The 19,247-nt window shown below is 25.4% G+C and overlaps 5 protein-coding genes across 6 annotated transcripts; 1 reads left to right on the top strand and 4 right to left on the bottom strand.

Annotated features, from left to right (window-relative positions):
• Positions 1-2,125: 2,125 nt before the first annotated feature.
• OCT59_014355 (uncharacterized protein) lies at positions 2,126-2,788 on the bottom strand (the record flags this gene model as incomplete). Its single annotated transcript, XM_025311101.2, has 2 exons — positions 2,126-2,387; positions 2,520-2,788. 2 exons carry the CDS (start codon positions 2,786-2,788, stop codon positions 2,126-2,128), a joined length of 531 nt encoding a protein of 176 aa, XP_025175022.2.
• A 526-nt stretch (positions 2,789-3,314) lies between these two features.
• On the top strand, positions 3,315-5,861 carry OCT59_014354 (uncharacterized protein). The gene has a single exon (XM_066149959.1). The coding sequence runs from the start codon at positions 3,458-3,460 to the stop codon at positions 5,798-5,800; it is 2,343 nt and encodes a 780-aa protein (XP_066002180.1). The 5' UTR covers positions 3,315-3,457; the 3' UTR covers positions 5,801-5,861.
• On the bottom strand, positions 5,758-7,138 carry OCT59_014353 (uncharacterized protein; the record flags this gene model as incomplete). Of its 2 annotated transcripts, XM_066149958.1 has the most annotated exons (7): positions 5,905-5,930; positions 6,022-6,054; positions 6,153-6,165; positions 6,269-6,424; positions 6,499-6,677; positions 6,760-6,889; positions 6,968-7,138. In XM_066149958.1, 7 exons carry the CDS (start codon positions 7,136-7,138, stop codon positions 5,905-5,907), a joined length of 708 nt encoding a protein of 235 aa, XP_066002179.1. The 2 variants fall into 2 exon arrangements, with proteins under 2 accessions (XP_066002178.1, XP_066002179.1); XM_066149957.1 differs by having other exon boundaries at positions 5,758-6,066.
• Positions 7,139-8,700: 1,562 nt separating this feature from the next.
• On the bottom strand, positions 8,701-10,107 carry OCT59_014352 (uncharacterized protein). The gene is made up of 5 exons (XM_066149956.1): positions 9,868-10,107; positions 9,723-9,799; positions 9,506-9,655; positions 9,275-9,412; positions 8,701-9,171 (listed from the first exon to the last, which is right to left on the bottom strand). Exons 1-5 carry the CDS (start codon positions 10,068-10,070, stop codon positions 8,807-8,809), a joined length of 933 nt encoding a protein of 310 aa, XP_066002177.1. The 5' UTR covers positions 10,071-10,107; the 3' UTR covers positions 8,701-8,806.
• A 3,675-nt stretch (positions 10,108-13,782) lies between these two features.
• Positions 13,783-15,133, bottom strand: OCT59_014351 (uncharacterized protein; the record flags this gene model as incomplete). The annotated part of the gene is made up of 4 exons (XM_066149955.1): positions 13,783-14,504; positions 14,597-14,740; positions 15,012-15,053; positions 15,118-15,133. The coding sequence occupies 4 exons, from the start codon at positions 15,131-15,133 to the stop codon at positions 13,783-13,785; spliced, it is 924 nt and encodes a 307-aa protein (XP_066002176.1).
• Between the last annotated feature and the right edge of the window lie 4,114 nt (positions 15,134-19,247).

Here is a 19,247-nt window from a genome sequence, read left to right as displayed (position 1 = left end):
TCATTTCTTTTTTTTTGATTTACTATTTTCAGAAAAAATAGTAGTTTTTTATTCTATAAAGATAATAAAATAATTAAAAAAAATCAATTAAAATAGTAAAATGAAAAAATCAATTACCTTGTTTAATAAATTAGCAGTAAGCTTTATATATTTTATATCAATAGTATTAGAATTTATCTAAAAAATAGATGTCCTTTATCAAATATTATTTCTAAATTGGTTATATCTAAATTGTATTTTTTTGTATATATTCTTCTTTAAAAATAAAAACATTCTTGATAATTAATGACATAAGGATTTTAAACTTAATGTTCTAAAGAATATAAATTTTTGTATGCTTTTTTAATATTATCATCATTTTTTCAGTCTTTCATTTGATCTCTTATAAATTTTCATCAAATAGTTTGAGTTCTATTAATGCCAAATATTGATTACAGACTATCATTGAATCTTTGATATAATAGATAATACTAATATACCAGTAGTATATTACTATGAACTTTTAATTTAAAATGTAAAATTCTAAATATTTAAATTTTATTTACTTTTTTTTCATAATTCACTTTTCTAATTATATTAGTTAATATATTATAAAATATCTTTAGTATTTGAAATTTTTAAGAAGGTATTTTTATTAAAAAATCTTACTACTTCAATTATCATTATATCATTGCTCATTAGATTGCGATTCTCTGATTCTTGGGGTATTATTAGAAAAACTAACTGAAAAAAGATGAACGTAATTTTTCGTACGATTGACCGTCGGATAATGTAGCTTTTTGATTTGATAAACAGATAAATGTTAAAATTTTTAATTGATTTTTACAATACTTCAAAACTCTGTAAGTATCTATACTAAATGATAATATGCTAATGGCAATAATATTAAACTCTGGCAATAATATTAATGAATTAGGCGTCACGTGCCGCAGACAAAGTCACTTGTATTTTATATTTTTTGCATTAAAAGTTTTTACGTACATGACAAAAATGTCACAGTTCTCTATAACCTAAAAGTGAAGAGTCTTCACATTTACCATATGACACCAGGCAAACTTGGCTCGTCTATTTGTTCCGGAAAGTGAATTAATGATTTGCGCGGATTAAACCGATGTCCCTGATCGAGATATTGTCAAATTTTCCTAAGGAGCGTCTGTTGATCAGTTTTTCGGATGAGATCATATTTCACCAAAAATTGATTCAAGATCGATCCTTAGACCATTGCAAATTATACAAAAAGGTAGTGAATCCTTTTACATCTTGTGTAAGTAAATCAAAACTTGCCTTCACATCACAAATCTGTAAACAAAAATATAATACCTGATCATGCACAACGGTTTATAAATGTCCATGATCATTTTACTATCCTTAATATTCACCAGGAAATCATCATCGGTATGTGTTACGTTATTTTGGCGAAAACTCCGCATGCTGATTGCGGTGCAATATTACAAAACTGCAAGAATTTACCAATGTATTAAGCGTTCTATCTTACAATAAGCTTCTCAGATGTGAGGTGGAGTGGAATGTTGTAAAAAAATATAACAGTAAGGGTGATCGAATGTTGTTTTATTGTTCTATTGTTTTGCCTTTAACATAATTTTTGAATTGATTATTTAGAAATCATAGAAACATAAAAGATAGGTTCATAAATAGCAAGAAATTAGCACTATGTCAGCGGGACGGATTACGAATTGGGGCATCTCCCTTCAAACATTAGTGATAATAATAAATCTAAAAGGTTTTGATGAAAAAGTGGATGCATTAAATAACGAAAATGATGAAACGGATAAGCATATAAGAGTGGTGATGATATTCTGCACTGCTATAAATGCCCTACTGAACTATCATGCTGACCAATGTATTCATTTCAGCATGTAAATAAACGTGTGTTTTGATGTTACTATCATCCAACTTATGAAGCTGTCCTGTCTTTTCGTCAGTATATACCCTTTTTAGTCTTTCCGTTATTTGACTATTTTTCAAACATTCGTTCCTGAAACGACGTGATTCCGAACAAAACTTTTGATAACATATTCCCATGAATATTTTGGCTGATCAGTTATAATAATAGGCTTCATTATACGCAATTCGATATTAGAAGATAAGATTTTGTACTTTCTATTTACTTGCCCATGCTACCATATTTATCGTTGACGCAACGTAAGATCCCACCTTTCTGAGATGTCCTAAAATTCTCAGGAATCGTAGAACTTTTTTCGACTTGTTTACAATAAGTGCAACAAATGGCAGAAATTTTGGATTTATTCACATCATCTAATTTCTTAGGGCCAAATTCTTCTAAACTAGCTAAAGCATATTCAATGAAAGATTTAACATACTCCTCGTCTGAATTACGAGTTAAATCTCTCTTAAGTTCATTGGATCTATATTCAAGCGTTTTTAGAAAAGTATGACAATATTTCATCGGTTAAAACCACAACATTTAGATATATTCCTCAGATCCCTCGATTTTGTTAATATATTCAACATCTTCATCAAGCACCATCCTTAGAAACGTAGGATTTAATGAAACACATCCGCCCATATGTAATAAAACTTTTGGATATTTATCACGACAAACACCAAATCTTGATAGATATCTAACACAGCAATCGGAAATTTTCAATCTCACGGCAACTACTTCTTTATTTCTTGCAAGTATTGTTGCTAAGTTATTAGAAAATATGTAAGGATCCTTCATGTCAACGGATTCTTTACTTGCTTCAGCGACATGTTTGATGTTTTCAACAACACATGTTTTGTTGTATAATTCTTTTTCCGTCATTTTGCATAAATATCTCTGTGTCAACCATTTCTTTTTCAGGTGTTACGATAACCGGTATAACGATAATGAGTAATGATATGGCTCTCGTTGTATGTATGGTATAAGTTTTATTGCCCATACACTGAACCATTATGAATAGAATACTCCATTATCAAGAACCATATGAGAAGACATGCTTGGTAATTATTTGATAAATGAGAAAAATAATCAATTAAACATGTGATCAAAAATGCTGATCAATTCTTGAAGTAGAGCCTCAATACGTGCCTCAATTTTGAATAAGGAAATGTGTCACGTCCCCAAAAGAAAATTTGCTCTTTAACGAGAGTCGAGAGTCGAATTACTCATGTACCGATTGGAAATTGAGGTTACAAAGAAATTAATTTTGAAACAAGAAAATGAAACAAGCATTAAAAACAACAAAGAAATAGTCTTTATTTTAAAGAATCAAGGTGAAAATCTTATCTTTAATTAAATAATTCTATAAAACTATTTTGTAGTTTTGTAACTCTTTTTGTCACAGAAATAATATTAATCGTGGTACAAGGATCCTGTGTTGGAATAACTGGTTAAATACTTAATCTGGAAACAATTAACACGTTATCGTAGTATAAAAAGAGTCAATTATTGAATAATCAGGTAATTTCTTCCTTTTTCCCCTTGAAAAAAATGAGTTTCGCTCATAGTTTCTTTAAAAATTTATCTGATAATTATAAAACACTTTTTAACCAAGCGAAAATCGATGGAGACGTAACAATCATTGTTGGTTGTGAAAAGGATGCTAAAACAAATAGTAACGACAATATATTTAAAGCTCATTCGTTAATACTTAGCACACAAAGTCCTTGGTTTAAAACAATTTTATCTGATAACAAAAAAAAAGATGAAGAAAATATCGTTATAGATTTACCAAATATTTCATCATCCACTTTTAATATTTTATTAAAATACCTTTATTATGGTGAAATAAATATTAGTTTATTATCAGGAAAAGATATTTTTGAATTATTAATAGCAATGAATGAATTAAAAATTAATGGAATGTCAGATTTTTTACAAGATATACTTTTAATTTCTCATGAAAATTGGTTTCAAGAAAATTTTTTTTTTACTTATAAAATTTCCTTAAAACATCAAGAACTTCAAAAATTACAAAAGCATTTTGATAAAATTATTCAATATCAACCTGATATGTTATTTTATTCTAAAGATTTTGTTAAAATAGATAAAGACCTTTTAATTGATGTAATTAAAAAAGATAATTTAGTTATGAGTGAAATTGATATTTGGAGAAAATTAATTTTATGGGGAAAAGAATCCGTTAATAATTCAAAAGTAATAACCAATTGGAACGAAGAGGACTTTAAAGTTCTAAAATCGACCTTAGATGATTTTTTTCCTTTAATTAGATTTAATCGTATTATTCCAATTAATTATTATTATGAGGTCCGACCGTATGAAAAAATTATTCCGGAAAAAATAAAGGAAGGAATAATTCAATATCATTTAACATCAAGAGTTTTAAATTCAGAATTTAATTTATCACCAAGAATTGGTGTTATTGATTCTACAGTGATAACATCATCGGAAGCTGCGCAAATCGCAACTTGGATAATTAAATCAAATAAACCACTTAGATTTCCAGAAATTCCATATGAATTCAAATTATTATTACGTGGTAGTCAGGATGGATTTAACAGTGAAATCTTTCATTCCAAATGTCTTGACATAAATAATACCCTGGTCGTAATAAGAATAGCTGGTACAAGAAAAGTTATTGGTGGTTATAATCCTTTAGCATGGAAAAAATGTGTAGAATGGAAACCCATAACTCATAATTTTGGTGCATCTGGTTTTGGATCATTTGGCCCTCCTTCCAGTACTTCAAAAAGTTCTGATTTTGGAGCACAACCTCTATTTAACGGCATTTTCGGTTCTTCCACAACACAAAGTTCTAATTTATCTAATATTACAAAGACAACACAAATTGCAAGTACAGTTGGTTTTGGCACGCCATCTTCCACAACACAAAATAAGAGGAAATCTTTAACTGGTTTTACTGGTTTTGGCACATCACCTTTCACAACACAAAGTTCCAATTCATCACAAATAACAAGTACGACGAAACCTTCAGTTGGTTCTGGCACACTTTCTTCCACAACACAAAGTTCTAATTCATCACAAATAACAAGTACGACGAAACCTTCAGTTGGTTCTGGCACACTTTCTTCCACAACACAAAGTTCCAATTCATCACAAATAACAAGTACGACGAAACCTTCAGTTGGTTCTGGCACACTATCTTCCACAACACAAAGTTCTAATTCATCACAAATAACAAGTACGTCAGTTGGATTATCTTCTTTATCACAAATAACAAGTACGACTAAATCTTCAGTTGGTCTTGGCTCGCCATTTTCCTCAACACAAAGTTCTAGTATCTCACTAGTTACAACACAGAGTTCTTTCAGTTCTTTACAAATTACAACGCAAAGTGCACGTACTAACGTGAATACATCACCAAGGTTAGTAAGAAAGATAAGAAAGATGCGAGAGATTTCATATGTTAGCATTTCGGATTCTACTTTATCACAATCTAATAAAGTTATAAGCTTACCACAAATATCTGATATTGGTAGATTTCCACTTGTCACAACAGAACAGCAAAATCTTGATTTCTTAAGTTGTAAAGAAAGTTTTATATTTTCTTTCAATTATGATGATAATGACGTTAATGTTAATGAAATAAAATTTACAAAATCTGATGTTGAAGATTCTAATTATGGAATTGGACTTTTGTTGTCAAATTCAACTGGGCCTAGATTTGGAAATGGTGATTTAATTATGTCGGGAAATAATTTCAGAACTGATAAAATGTGTAGTTGTAATCAAACTTCATATAAAAAACCTATTATAGAATCCAATAACAAATTCTCTGTTGATGAATATGAAGTTTTTCAAATTATTAGTAAACCAATTATTAGAAAACCATTTATTTTAACTAATAATTAAAAGGGAAATACATTGGTATTATTAATAAAGCATATACAATTTTGTACGTTTTTTGAAAAAATGTTTTATGAAATATTTTATTTTAATATCAGAAGGAAATAATGTCATATTAATAGAATATTAAAAGATGCTTTAATAATAAAAATTTATAAAAATTTAGTAAATTTTTTTTTTCTATATAATAAATCAAATTTTATCACGAATTGTTTCAACATAATTACGTGAAGAATTGAAAATTTTGTCAAGAGGCGCAGCTGCCATGCAAACTATGATTTTAGTAATAAGAAAGAAAAAATTTGTGTTGGCAATGATAAAATTAGCGTAAAACTAATTAAATAAAATGTGTACTAACTTGCAGATTCCATCTGATGCATTAAATATCAAAAGAAATAAAAAAGAAATTAATAATACAAATTTATATAAAAAAAATTACATATTTTTTATTTGTTAAATTCTCAAGATACGAACTTTGTCATGAGTGGTTAGGTGAGATTGAGTAGAAACTTTTGAACGGATTTTTTCGAATTCTTCACCTAATTTTATCAATTGTTTATCATTTCCGATTGCCTCTTTGAGTTTGGGGAAATGGTCACATTCTTCTCGAGCAGCGTGCTCCTCAAATTCCTTTAATTACACAATACATAAAAAAATTTTAATATGCAAAAATGAATTTGCAAATATAAATGGTGAAGAATTACCTTGATGGCTTTAGCTAAAATATCATCATATCCATGATCGGAAATCTTCATCGAGAACAGTTTGTGAAGTGCCTCTTTAATATGATGATGATCCGCGTGATTGTGTTTCACGATGTTAGGGTAGTACTTTTCCAAAACTGGATATAACACAATATCCTCTGTAGCGGTGTGTACTGCGACTAGAGTAAAATTCATTTTGATTTGACAAAAGTTATATATGAGTTTTGTACAATAAGAGGAATAAAAAATTTTTTATCTTACATTCATAAATAATTGTATTTGCTATTTTTTGACGTTCATTTCTATTAGCTTCTTTCTGATAACGTCCCCATAAGTCTTTGATAACGCGATGGTCTCTTATAGCTTCTTCGATCAAATTCCTATTCTTACCCTATTTTTTTTTTAAAAGAAAAAAAAAGTTATTTATAAATCGAAAATTTTAATATTGATAAAAATGAATTGTCCATACTATGTTTGTAATTTGATTGGGGTAAGGATAAGTAGCTTTTATGCCATGATCAGTAGAAACAGCGTTGGCTACATAAAACCTTTTGTTAAGAAAATATGATGAATAAGATGGTTTGGCAAGGGTACTACTTATTTGATAATTAGGTTTGATGAGAGAGAAAAATGATTTCATATTGTATAATTATAATTTAAAAAAAGGTTTTTTTGAAAAATAATTGAGGATGATGAGGATGAATAGAAATTTTACTTAATATATGTAATTTTTCTCGATTGAAAAAAACAGGAACGCAAATAATAATAATTGTTAAAATTATTTTTATTATTATAAAATTACTATTAAATTGCCAAATCCATATTAATGGATCGACGTCAAATTACGCGTGTTATCAAAATTGAGAATCATAAGTTTTATAAGTTTTATTTAAGTAGTACATTTTTTTTTCAAACAATTATTTATTTATATTCTTACGTCAACTATGAAAACTATGAAATAATTGAAATCTGTCTTAGGAGTTTCATAAAGAATTAAGGATACTCTTCTATAATCCTTTTTCATCTAGCATCATTTCATAGTAACAATCAAATAAAAATTCGGGTTGAATTCATCCAGACATCTGTTTTGACAGGTTTAGGTACTGCTTTCCTTAAAAAATCGGTTATATCAATATATAAGTTTAATCGCTATTTTCAATGATAATTGTATAATTTTATTTGATCACATTTCTGATTTATATAAAAAAATAAGCTGGATCTGAAAAACACAAGATATATCAAAAACATAATTTTTTAGATGGATGAAGCTCAAAGTTGTGAGTTTATGGTACGGTGGGCTGCAACTGTACCACAGACTTGGATTAGTAATAAGCCTGTGTAATGTGTATAGACGGGTTAATGGGTGGTATTGCATTGTGCCAAAATGATGTTGTATGAACATATACAGTATAAACTTTTTTTTTCTAAAAATAATTCCTTTCTCTTTTGGAGTCTTGCTTAATTATGCAAATAGGATCATGATGTACCGCATTCCATAATACGAAAAATGCAGACATTTGCGCAAATAAAAATACTCTTTGTCGTGATTTTGAATTGCAATTCTGGACCTACAAGTTAATGGGTAATTTTTAATTTATAACTTACGACCATTTGAGACAAATAAAACCGTATTATGTATAAAATCAATACATCGATTTAATATATATTGAGAAGGTAGTGTCCATTTTACACCCATTTATTTTGACTTAAATCGTAAAATTCTAATGAATGATTAAAGAAACCATCTCTATTACTATTTTCTTTGTAATGTACTAAAAACCTTGTCTATTGCTTGAAAAAAATCGCTACCTGTGCACATAGTGTGAAATTTTATAAAAAAAGTTTTCATTAGAGGTTCATAATAGAAGATAATTTTGCTATAATTACCAATTTAACTTTTTAGTTCCCGGGAATCTTTGATTGCAAATAAAAAATTACTAGAATAATCAGGTAGAATAAGAATTCATGCGATAAATAAATATAAATTTCATCACGCATTTTTACAGTTGAGAAAATTTAATATTTTGAAAATTCTGTTCCTTAACATTTATTAAAGCTGCTTTTGTATTTTTTGGAAAATTTTATATGATCTTATAATTCGGATCAAAATTATCTTTCATCCTAATTTTAGCCTACATTAGCTTCAGATCATTTGAAATGATATGTAGAATTTGAATTCTTTTTAAAAGGTCAAAAACTTATTTGATTTAATCCAAATTTTAGCCATTTTTTATTCAAAGAAATCAATACAAATGTATATCATACTGTGCGTGTCAACGGTCAACCAAGAATCAATCAAAATGTTAATTTAGTTTAAGTCATGTGATTTCATAATCATCTTGGCAAATGTACTGGAAACTAAAAGAGAAACCCTTTTAGGTAAAGTAGAAAGAATATAATAATACAAATTTTGGTAAAAAGGATATGAAATACAAAATACATTATCTTCTAATTGCTTTTTAAGAATTTTAGCAAGATATGTAGGAGGAATTGAGCTAGGATCGTTTCCTATCATATTGGTACTTATACTACCGGGTACAAGTAAATTAACGCGAACATTATACTTAGATGCAACATAATATAAATCATGTGTAAACTTATTTAATGCTGATTTTGTCGCCCCATACCAAATAGCTAATGGAGGAGAGAAATAACTAAAAATTGACGAATTGACTTTTTTTTTAAAAAAAAAATAATATATGTATATACATTTATAATTAGATAAAAAAAAAGAGAACGTTAATTTAAGAAATAAATCAAAAATTTCATAACATACTGCAAATTTGTCCACTTTTACGGCGTTTCATTCGTTCGTAAATTGGCATAACTGTAGCAATGGTTCCACTAAGATTTATATCAATAACTTTCCTCCACGTTTCCGTCCATACATAATCACCTTCAATTCCTGAAATTCCTATTTCCCAAAAGAAAAAAAAATAAAATAAAATAAAATGTCATTTTTTACATACGTAAAAACACTAGCAATATTTATAAAATATGAACCAACCTGCATTGGCAAATAATAAATCAATGGGATGTTGATTATCAAAATCCTCAAGAACTTCCTTTAACGTATCATAATCTTTAATATCTGCTGCAATAATATAACATTTTGCTCCCTTAAATTCACATTCTTCTGCTACTTCTTGAAGTCGTTCTAAATAATAAAATCAATAATAAATAATTACAATTCGGATTATTTTCTGTCATTTAAGATGACAAACCTCTATTACGACTCAAAAGGCCTAAAGTAATTCCAGATTTAGCATATTCTTTAGCAAAGGCTGCACCAATTCCCGAACTTAAATAACCAATAAAATTTAACTAATGCTTTAAATTTTTTAATCATGTTTCCTTCGTATAAATTACCTTGCACCAGTTATTAAAATAACTTTCGGTTCAGGATATTGTTTTTTTTCAATTAATTGTTTTGCATTATCCCAAAAAAATAATCCAATGGAAACTGGTAACACTATAAAAAAATTAATCATCATGCTCGTTACAACTTGTACAACTGGATGTAAATTAGGTGGAACCGTATAGTAAAAATGCATATTAAACGTTTTAAACATTTTCGATAAAAGAAGCGATTAATTTCAATCCGTTAATACTGTACGATCCGTCCAGATAAAATTCTATTTATATAGATTTCAATTGATTAGTAATATTTTAGGGGGTGGGAGGTAACGTTCTTAATATGTCTTAAGAGATTTTTTATATGTACCAGTTTTGAATTGCGATTCAATTTGAATTACTCGTCTGAAACTGGTTGCTGATCGGGAGATAAGGTTGATTGGCATGTGGTCTGTACCCTTTCACCGGGAGATTAGCTATCATAACGAAACCATTCCACTTACTATAAAAAACATTTTAAAGTAGTAATACAATTCAAAAATATAGTAATAAATAAATTAACCACTAAAGAATTTTAAAATTCTGCGCAGAACTCTAATAGCCTTGTACTAGCTGCAGGGTCGCAGAACTGCGCAGATTTTTTTTGACAATATCAAAACATTTTGCTAATAGTTTAAACTTACTTAATTTTAAAAGTTTAGACTTTTATCAAATCTTAAAATTAGTTTAGCCTGCAATTTTATTATATAGTTAATTTCTGTTATTGTATTAAGTTATTAAAAAAAAAATATACTTTATCTACCAATTAGGTATATATCAGGTATATATACATATTCGCAATGTTTTTTATTAAAGCAATCCAAAAAAACGTTGCGAAAATGTTTTTTTAAAATCAAATTACTTACTATTAACGTTAAAAAACGGTTCGCAACGTTTTTTCGTTAAATTCATTATAAAAACGTCGAGAAACCGTTTTTTCTATAATAATATATTTAAAAAAACGTTCTGACAGATGAAGTGGAGTTTAAAATGATTAACATTTCCACGCTTTTAAAATTTTAAACTAAAAATAGAATGATTAACAATCCATGGAAATCCACGCTTTGGGTCAATTAAATATAAATAAAATATGAAAAACAAAATTTGCTTTTTTTAATTAAAGTATTAATAGATTCACGCTTTGGGCTTTATATTACTTCTTAATCAATGCTTATTGTTATTATTTTTTTAGATTTAAATTTTCTACTTTTTTCTTAAGGGTTGGACTTGAGTTTTGGTCTTGAACTTCAAGCCATTCTAATGCATCTCAATGATCTTTATAACAACTTTTGCAAAGTTTTGATTGTGCTTGTTTCAATATGAATTATAATTTAATAAAGAGCAAGTAGTGTTTTATTTGCAAAACTCACAAAGTCTCGATAAAAGTTCAAACATGGCACTATTAAAGTAATGCAGATGAAATTAAAAAGTTTATTCAGAAACACAATTCAGCCGATCTGAAACTTATCAAAGATCATTATCAGGTACTTAATAATGACTGCAATAATAAGATTAATAAATAGGTTCCAGAAATGATTATTAAAACAGGAATTGAAGATAAAATTAATAATATTCATGAACGTGATAAGGGTTCTCAACTTCTTTAGTTTTCTGGACTTTCTGATCTTCTCATCCAGAACAAAATTTTAAAAAACAGTTATCTTAATTTCTAGTGATAAGTGTCGTAATATCATAGTTATTTCATATTTGTGCTCTCCTATAAGTTGAAACTAAAATAATTACTAAACCCTAATTTCTCATTCATATAATAATAAAAATTGAGGTTTACAGTTAAGAAAGAATACAATGCATTTAAAGTTCAGATTCACTTCAATAATCTCAATTACCATAATGTAAGGTTATTCAATGCATAGATTCTTGAGCTTTCATACCTATGCAGCTGTATAAGGTATCTGGACTTTTCGCCAAAGTCCATTTTACTGAAGCCCATTTTGCCGAAGCCATTTTGCTGAAGGGATATTTTACTGAAGAGATAGGACGTTTTGCCGAAATACCTGCCAAATTGAAATTATGGCATTACAAAATATGGATTTTACCATTCAAATATTTAACAAATCATCGAGACCAGCATTATAGATTTACGGATTACAAATTATTTACAGTACAGTATAACCAGTATTTACTTTGTGTAATTTTTGTATTTTTGACATTAAATAATTACGGCATTACGGTACTATGGTATAAGCTTTATAGTTTATATGCCGTAATTAATTCCGACGGCAAGTATACTGAAACCCCATTTCACCGAATTCCATTTTGCCAAAGCCATTTTATCGAATGGACATTTTGCCGAATAGACATTTTACTGAAAAATTATTTATTCCATTTGGTTATTTTATTGTTTTATACTAAATATATGAAATCTTTTTTGTATTAGATAGCTGATTTTTATTAAATTTATCTTGTTTGTTTATAATACATTAATCTTTTTTTTACTTACTTTTTCGTGAATAAATGTTTTCAGGTAAATAAAGTTATTTATTTATTGCTTAACAATTATAACAATTAATCTCAGTTACTTGAATATTAAAAGGATAATATCCTAGAAAAAAAAATCTAAAAATAATTTAATTTTTATTTTCTACCATTTTCAGCAAAATGTCCATTTGACGAAATGGGATTCAGTGAAATGGAATTCGGTGAAATGGATGATTTGGTGAAATGGATTTGATAAAATGCACTTTTGGCGAAACATCCTTTCAGCGAAACATCCCTTCAATGAAATATCCCTTCGGCAAAATGGCTTCAGTGAAATTGGTTTCGGTGAAATATACCGTAACTGCTGTATAATTAATATGATATCATATTTATTCTTTCAATACCTTCCACGATACTAATTCAGAGAATTACTTTAACATTCATTTGATTTTTACCAAAGCTGCTTTTGTATTTTTGGAAAATTTTATATGGCAATTATCTTTTATCCTAATTTTAACCTACATTAGCTTCGCATTAAGCTTATTTAGATGATAATTGTATACTGTTTGAAATGGCAACAATTTTTCATAACATGATATATAGAATTTGAATTCTTTTTAAAAGGTATTTTGAGAAACAAAACCTATTTGATTTAATCCAAATTTCAATTTATTATTAAAAAATCATATATCATACTGTACGTATCAACCAAGAATGTTAATTTATTTCCACCGGATGATAGGATTGATTGGTAAGTTTCAAAATAGTTCATTTTGAAATTTTTTTTTTTAAAGTTTTTTTTTAATTTTGTTTTTCCGATTGGACTTTATTTTTTTCTTTAGGTATAGTGAGACGTTCATTCTTTTCATGATGCGGATTACGTGATTGTGAAATTGTGTACCTATTGAACTGAACTTTAACTTATATTAGATAGATGCTGTACTGTATACATTTAAAATTTTAATAAATTTGAAATTGAAACTAATATTAAAGAAACTTAATTTAGAATAAATCAGTCATTTTTAGACCTTAAAATTTTGTGTTGAATATAGCTTAGCACAAAATAAATATCCTGACAGTGTAGCCATAATATCTCTGTGTATGTATTTTGAATAAAGTAAATTAAACTTTACATACCCTTATGATAATGATAAGATGAAACTTAAACGTACTTTTATTAGATTAACATGCTGTCAATTTCATGGCTTTAACTAGATTTATGTTTTAATAATCAATGTAAAGATATTCTTATAATTTCATGGATTTTACTTTAGTTACATTATTTCTTATTTTAAATTAAACTTATATCATTTGTGCTATATTTTTGTTATACATGTGTAGTAATTTTTATTAAAAAAATTTTTTCACATTTAAATATAATTAAAGAAAAATTTTTAACAACTAAAGTGAGTTTCTTTTTTTCCTAAGCTAAAATATATGTGTTTAAACATGTCAACTTATCTTTTTTTTTTGATCTATTCTTTCTATTCTTTCTCTTTTTTTTCCTTTATTACCTTTAGTACCCATTCTCAGGTTAATTACTTTCATTGGTACTTCTTCTCCTCCTTCTTCCTCTTCTTCAAATTCAGGTTCATCAGATATCATCTCATCATAAAGTATATTATCAGGATAAAAGAGAAGGTTTTCGATACCAGTTATTAAATCAGGCCCTAAATATTGCATATCTTTTTCCATTTCATTCCACTTAAATATGCAACCATGTTCATCTACCATAATACCAACAAAACCAAAATCACTTATAAGTACTGGATGAGGATTTGTAATTTTGAATCTTTCTGAAAAGTCCTTAAGATATTCTGCATTCCATATATATTCTAATGAATCTTTACTTGTGATTTTATGAATTCCATGGTGTTTAGTTCTCAATAAGTCAAGTAAGTGGTCTGGAATTTCTGGCAATTTTGACAAGGATCTATTACTGTTCCACTGAAAATAAAGATCATGTGGATTCTGATTTGGATTTTGGATTCTTTTACTAGAAGGAACCAAGTGTTTATCTTGGAACAATTTCCAAACCTGAAATTTGTTGAACTTGGAAGTACTTTTCCTTTCTAATTCTAAAGAAAAAGGTGATGATCTATTCTCTGTTGATATGTGATTATTTACTTCCTCTTCCTTAACCTTGGAGATGCAACTAAGATTCTGAAAAACATCTTTAATTTAATAAAAAATATAAGTTGTAAGAATAATTAAAAAATACAATTATATTTAAAATCATATGAATATAAGAAACATTTAATTTTACCATAATTTTTTTTTGATAAGATATCAATTTCTATGACATGTTTATTGTCATTGGTTGCCTGTCTTGATTGGGCTTTAAGATCAATATCCATCAAATGATCTATTTCTGATACCCAATTAAATATTTCTCGTAATTGAATGACTTCTTGAATTTCATTTTTTTCAATTTTACTTTCCTTGAGTTCATTGTATCATCATATATAGGGTGTTCTATATGTTCATAATTATATAACATCTTCCATTCATTTGTATTGTCATTAATTTCAGCTGGCCATTGATTTTTCAAACTAAAATATTTTGGATTCTAATGTAAAATATTAAAAAATAAAATTTAAAATATCTATAATCTATACAAAAAAATAAAATTCTGATATATATCTGTTTATTAAAATAAATTTGTTGTAAATTTTCTGAACCTTCTTGTTTATCTTTATCATTATTTTGATACATTTCTAAATCTAAGATGAAGAATAAATATATTTAAGAATTTTATATAAAATAGAAAAATAAACTAAAATTTACCTTTTTCTGTATTCATAATGACGGATTTGCTTAAATGGAGAAGATGTATTAGAATTATTAGAAATAAAGCTTTTACTTTGCTTTATATAAAATATTGAATGTAATGATATAATATCAATATAATGATGTAATATTATTATGAAATCAAATATGATTTAATCATTTTTAATAACTTGTAATAGATATAATAAGTGTAATAATTATTAATATTAATAATATGCTGATGATCATTTTTTTTTTAAAAAAAAATTGTAATTATATAAAAAAAAAATTTTTTATATAACTTTATAAAAAAAATTTAAAAAAATTTTAGATTATATGAACAAGCAATTTTTATTAAACATATTTAAGAAAAAAGACATAGAAGAAGAGGACATAAAAAGTGAGACTGTAAAAGATAAGGACATAATAGACAAAAAAGTAGAAGGTAAGGAATTAAAAATGTTGTTATTACTTCTTTCTTTTTGTCATCATCCTCTTTGCTATTATTCTGATTTAGTATTTCTAGATCTAAAATAAAGAATATTAATAAATGGCAAGCTTTTTTTATTTTTATAGCAAAACTAGCTAAAAAAAATATCATAACTAATATTCATATCAGTTTTATATAAGGGTAACATTAAGAATATCAAACTTTTCAAAAATAGATTTATTTATTGTAAAAAAACTTTGAGAATTAATTACTATAATTCATAATTTTATAATATTTATGTTAATATATATCAATATGATAAGAAAATTCATATGACTGAAAAGTAATAATAATAGAAAAAAAAAATCTTATCAAGATCATTATAATTGGAGAATTATACTTATATGAAAAAATGTATTTGTAACAGCCTGTTACATATCTTATTTGTAACATCCTTTTTTTATTTTTTTTTAATAATAAATTTAATATATGTTTCACAAATAAAATTTTTATATGCAAAATTTATTTTGGAAAACTTTTACTTAATGTATTTAAGACAGTTTCATAGACAAAATTTTAAGTTATAAGCAGTTTCTTGAAATTTTTTAAAAAATTCTTTTCTCTTAGTTACACGACTGATCTTTTGTTTTTGTTTACATTATGCCTGATCTTAAATTTTAATTGGATAAAATTGGGGGTTGTTACGAATAAGACGCGTAACAGGCTGTTACAATTAGATTTATCCTACTTATATAATCAAATTGAATTTTTTTAGATTTGGAATCAGAAATCTTAACTTACAGTTATACATATAATCAGTATTGGACAATTAGACAATTAGACGTTTTAGTTGTCCAAAACCTGTCCAAAACTTGTCCAAAACCAAACCTTTTTTCATTAAACAGGTTTTGGACAAATCACATAATAAAAATTTAACTTTGGCCAGAATTATGACTAATTTTAACTAATTTTAATTTTAGTTCAATTATTAAATTACTTCAAAAATCTTTTAATTAATATTAAATATTTATTTTTTTAACATTTTAACATTATATTTTTATTTTATTTTTAGTTTCAATTGATGAATATTAGGATTTAGAACTCTTGAGCAGTTTTAAACTGTCTAAAACTATGTCCAAAATTATGTCCAAAACTATATCCAAAACTGGTTTTAGACAGTTCAAAATTGTTCAATTATCGCCGTTTTCAAAATGGTGTACGCAGTTTATTTGTGATTGTATATTCGAATACCAATATTCGCCCAGTTTTCATCCATTTTTTGTCCATATTACGTCCAGTTTTCGTCCAGTTTTCAGTTTTCTTTTTTTTTATTCAAATTTAACTGCATACATCATTTTGAAAACGGTGATAAAAAAACCAATTGGACAAGTCTAAAATCTAACATTGCATATGATTATATATATTTATCTTAACCCATCAGTCCCATACTCTTATACAAATAAATGTACTTCATATTATTTTTGATTTAGTAAAATGGTAGCTACTTTTTTGATAAAAGAATATAGACTATATGCTAATTAATTTTATTTCCAATTAGTAACCAATTTTAAACAATTGAATTACAATTCAAAACTGATTTATATAAAAAATTTCTTAAAATTATATACTTATTTTCTAAGATATTACTAATATTATGTTTTTATCTTAATCAATTAAAATCTATATAAATAGAATTTATTTGAATCATACAGTATTAATGGATTGAAATTAATCACTTTTTTTATCAAAATGTTTAAAATATTTAATATGCACTTTTACTATATAATTTTATATTCAATTATATAAATTATAATGAGTATATAATTAATTTTTTTGTCATATTACTAGTTTCTATTAAATAATTTTTTTTTGGAATAATGCAAAATAATTAATTAAAAGAAATAATATCCTAAACTAAAGTTATTTTAATAACTGATATAAAGTAATTTATATGAAAAAAATATAATTGAAAATTTAAAGTATTAGTTAAATTTTATTGGTTATTTAAAATTCAAAAATTGGTGCAGTTTTTGCTAAAGAATATGCTAAATCTAGAATTACTTTATATTATTTGAACTGTAATAAAGATTTATTATCTTAAATAACAGAAAATAATTTTAATTGCAATAATTTATTATTAGTTTATTATTTAGAATAACTTTAAGAAGTAGTAGAAGAATATAAGTTTAAAATAATAAAATATTTATTATTATAGCAGATATTAAAAATTATATATGATATATTATATGTATGTTGTCCAAATTATTTTGAACTGCTATAATTATAAGTAAAATTCCAAATTCAATTATGATATCTTAAATTATTTTAGCACTTCATAGTAAATTACATATAAACTGAATGAATTATAGCATTCCAAATTATAATTATGGCATTCCAAAATAATTTGGACAGTAATTAAAGGAAGTTTTTAAGGATTTTGATAATTAACTGTTGATTTATTATTTACTAATGTAAGTTAATTCATATTTTATAAATATTGTTTATAGCGTTTTTACATATGTACAAAATATTATTTTTACTTTTTTTTTTGAAAAATAGGAATTTTAGAAATTAATATTAATTATATATAGATAGAAATATAAAGAAAAGTTATTAATATAAATTTTAATAAAATTATACTATAGTTATACCAATTTATGAATAAATGAAATATTGTAAAAATAAATAAATTTACAGTATGTTATGAAATTTTTAATTTATTTCTTAAATTAATTTTTTTTTTATCTAATTATAAAAGCAGTAAGAAACTGAAATAGTTGTAGAGTCCAATAAGGATATTGAGTGGAATACAGTAACATTTGGTGGTATGTAAGAATTCCACTTACTTATAAGATAGGTTATTTTCAGATCTAAAATAAAAATTATATATAAATTTTTTTGCAGATCATAGATTCTATTATAAAAGAAAATTACATTATTATGATTTTTTTTCTTTTTAGCTAATTAACCAATGGAATTTAAAAAAAAAGTAAGGTAAAAACTATTAGTAAAGGGTAATTTTCTATAATAACCTTTATTATAAGTAAGTAGAATTCTAGTATATAACATAAGGGACACTTAATATCTTACTAACTAGAAATAATATTCAGTTTGTTAAGTTTAGAATAATTGGTTATTAGAAATAATTAATTAGAATTTATGAATAATAAGAATGTATTAATAAAGTAAAGAATTATATTAAATTATACAGTAATATTAATAATAATTAATTTGCTTAAATAATATTGCTATATTTTAACTAATAATAATTAATTCTTTAAATATATAACATTTAAAGTCTAGTGATATATCACTATAATAATAAAAATAAAATCCTTTATTTATTATATTTCATTATAAATTAATAAATCAGATATATAATAATAAAATATATATTTTATTTTATGTATTTTTTAATCAAATTAAAGTAAAATTACTTAATTTTTAAATTTTTTCATTTAAAATTTATTATCTAACCTATTTTTTAAATATTTACTTTAAATAATGATATATAATTATTATCTATAACATTAAATTAACCTATATTTGAATAATCTTATTTATTAAATCTTTTTTAATATTAGCTAAAAAAAATCTGTAATACAAAAATTTAAACTAATTTTAACTTTGACTAAATTTAATTAGCATATATATTTAAATTACAGATTTTTAAACAGTTAAAATTTGGTCAAATTTTAATTTTTTTTAAAAAATAACT

Source organism: Rhizophagus irregularis, chromosome 22 (genome assembly GCF_026210795.1).
Source record: "Rhizophagus irregularis chromosome 22, complete sequence".
Classification (NCBI taxonomy): domain Eukaryota; kingdom Fungi; phylum Glomeromycota; class Glomeromycetes; order Glomerales; family Glomeraceae; genus Rhizophagus; species Rhizophagus irregularis.
Note: the sequence above shows the minus strand (reverse complement) of the source record. Positions and strands in the feature narration are given on the sequence as shown.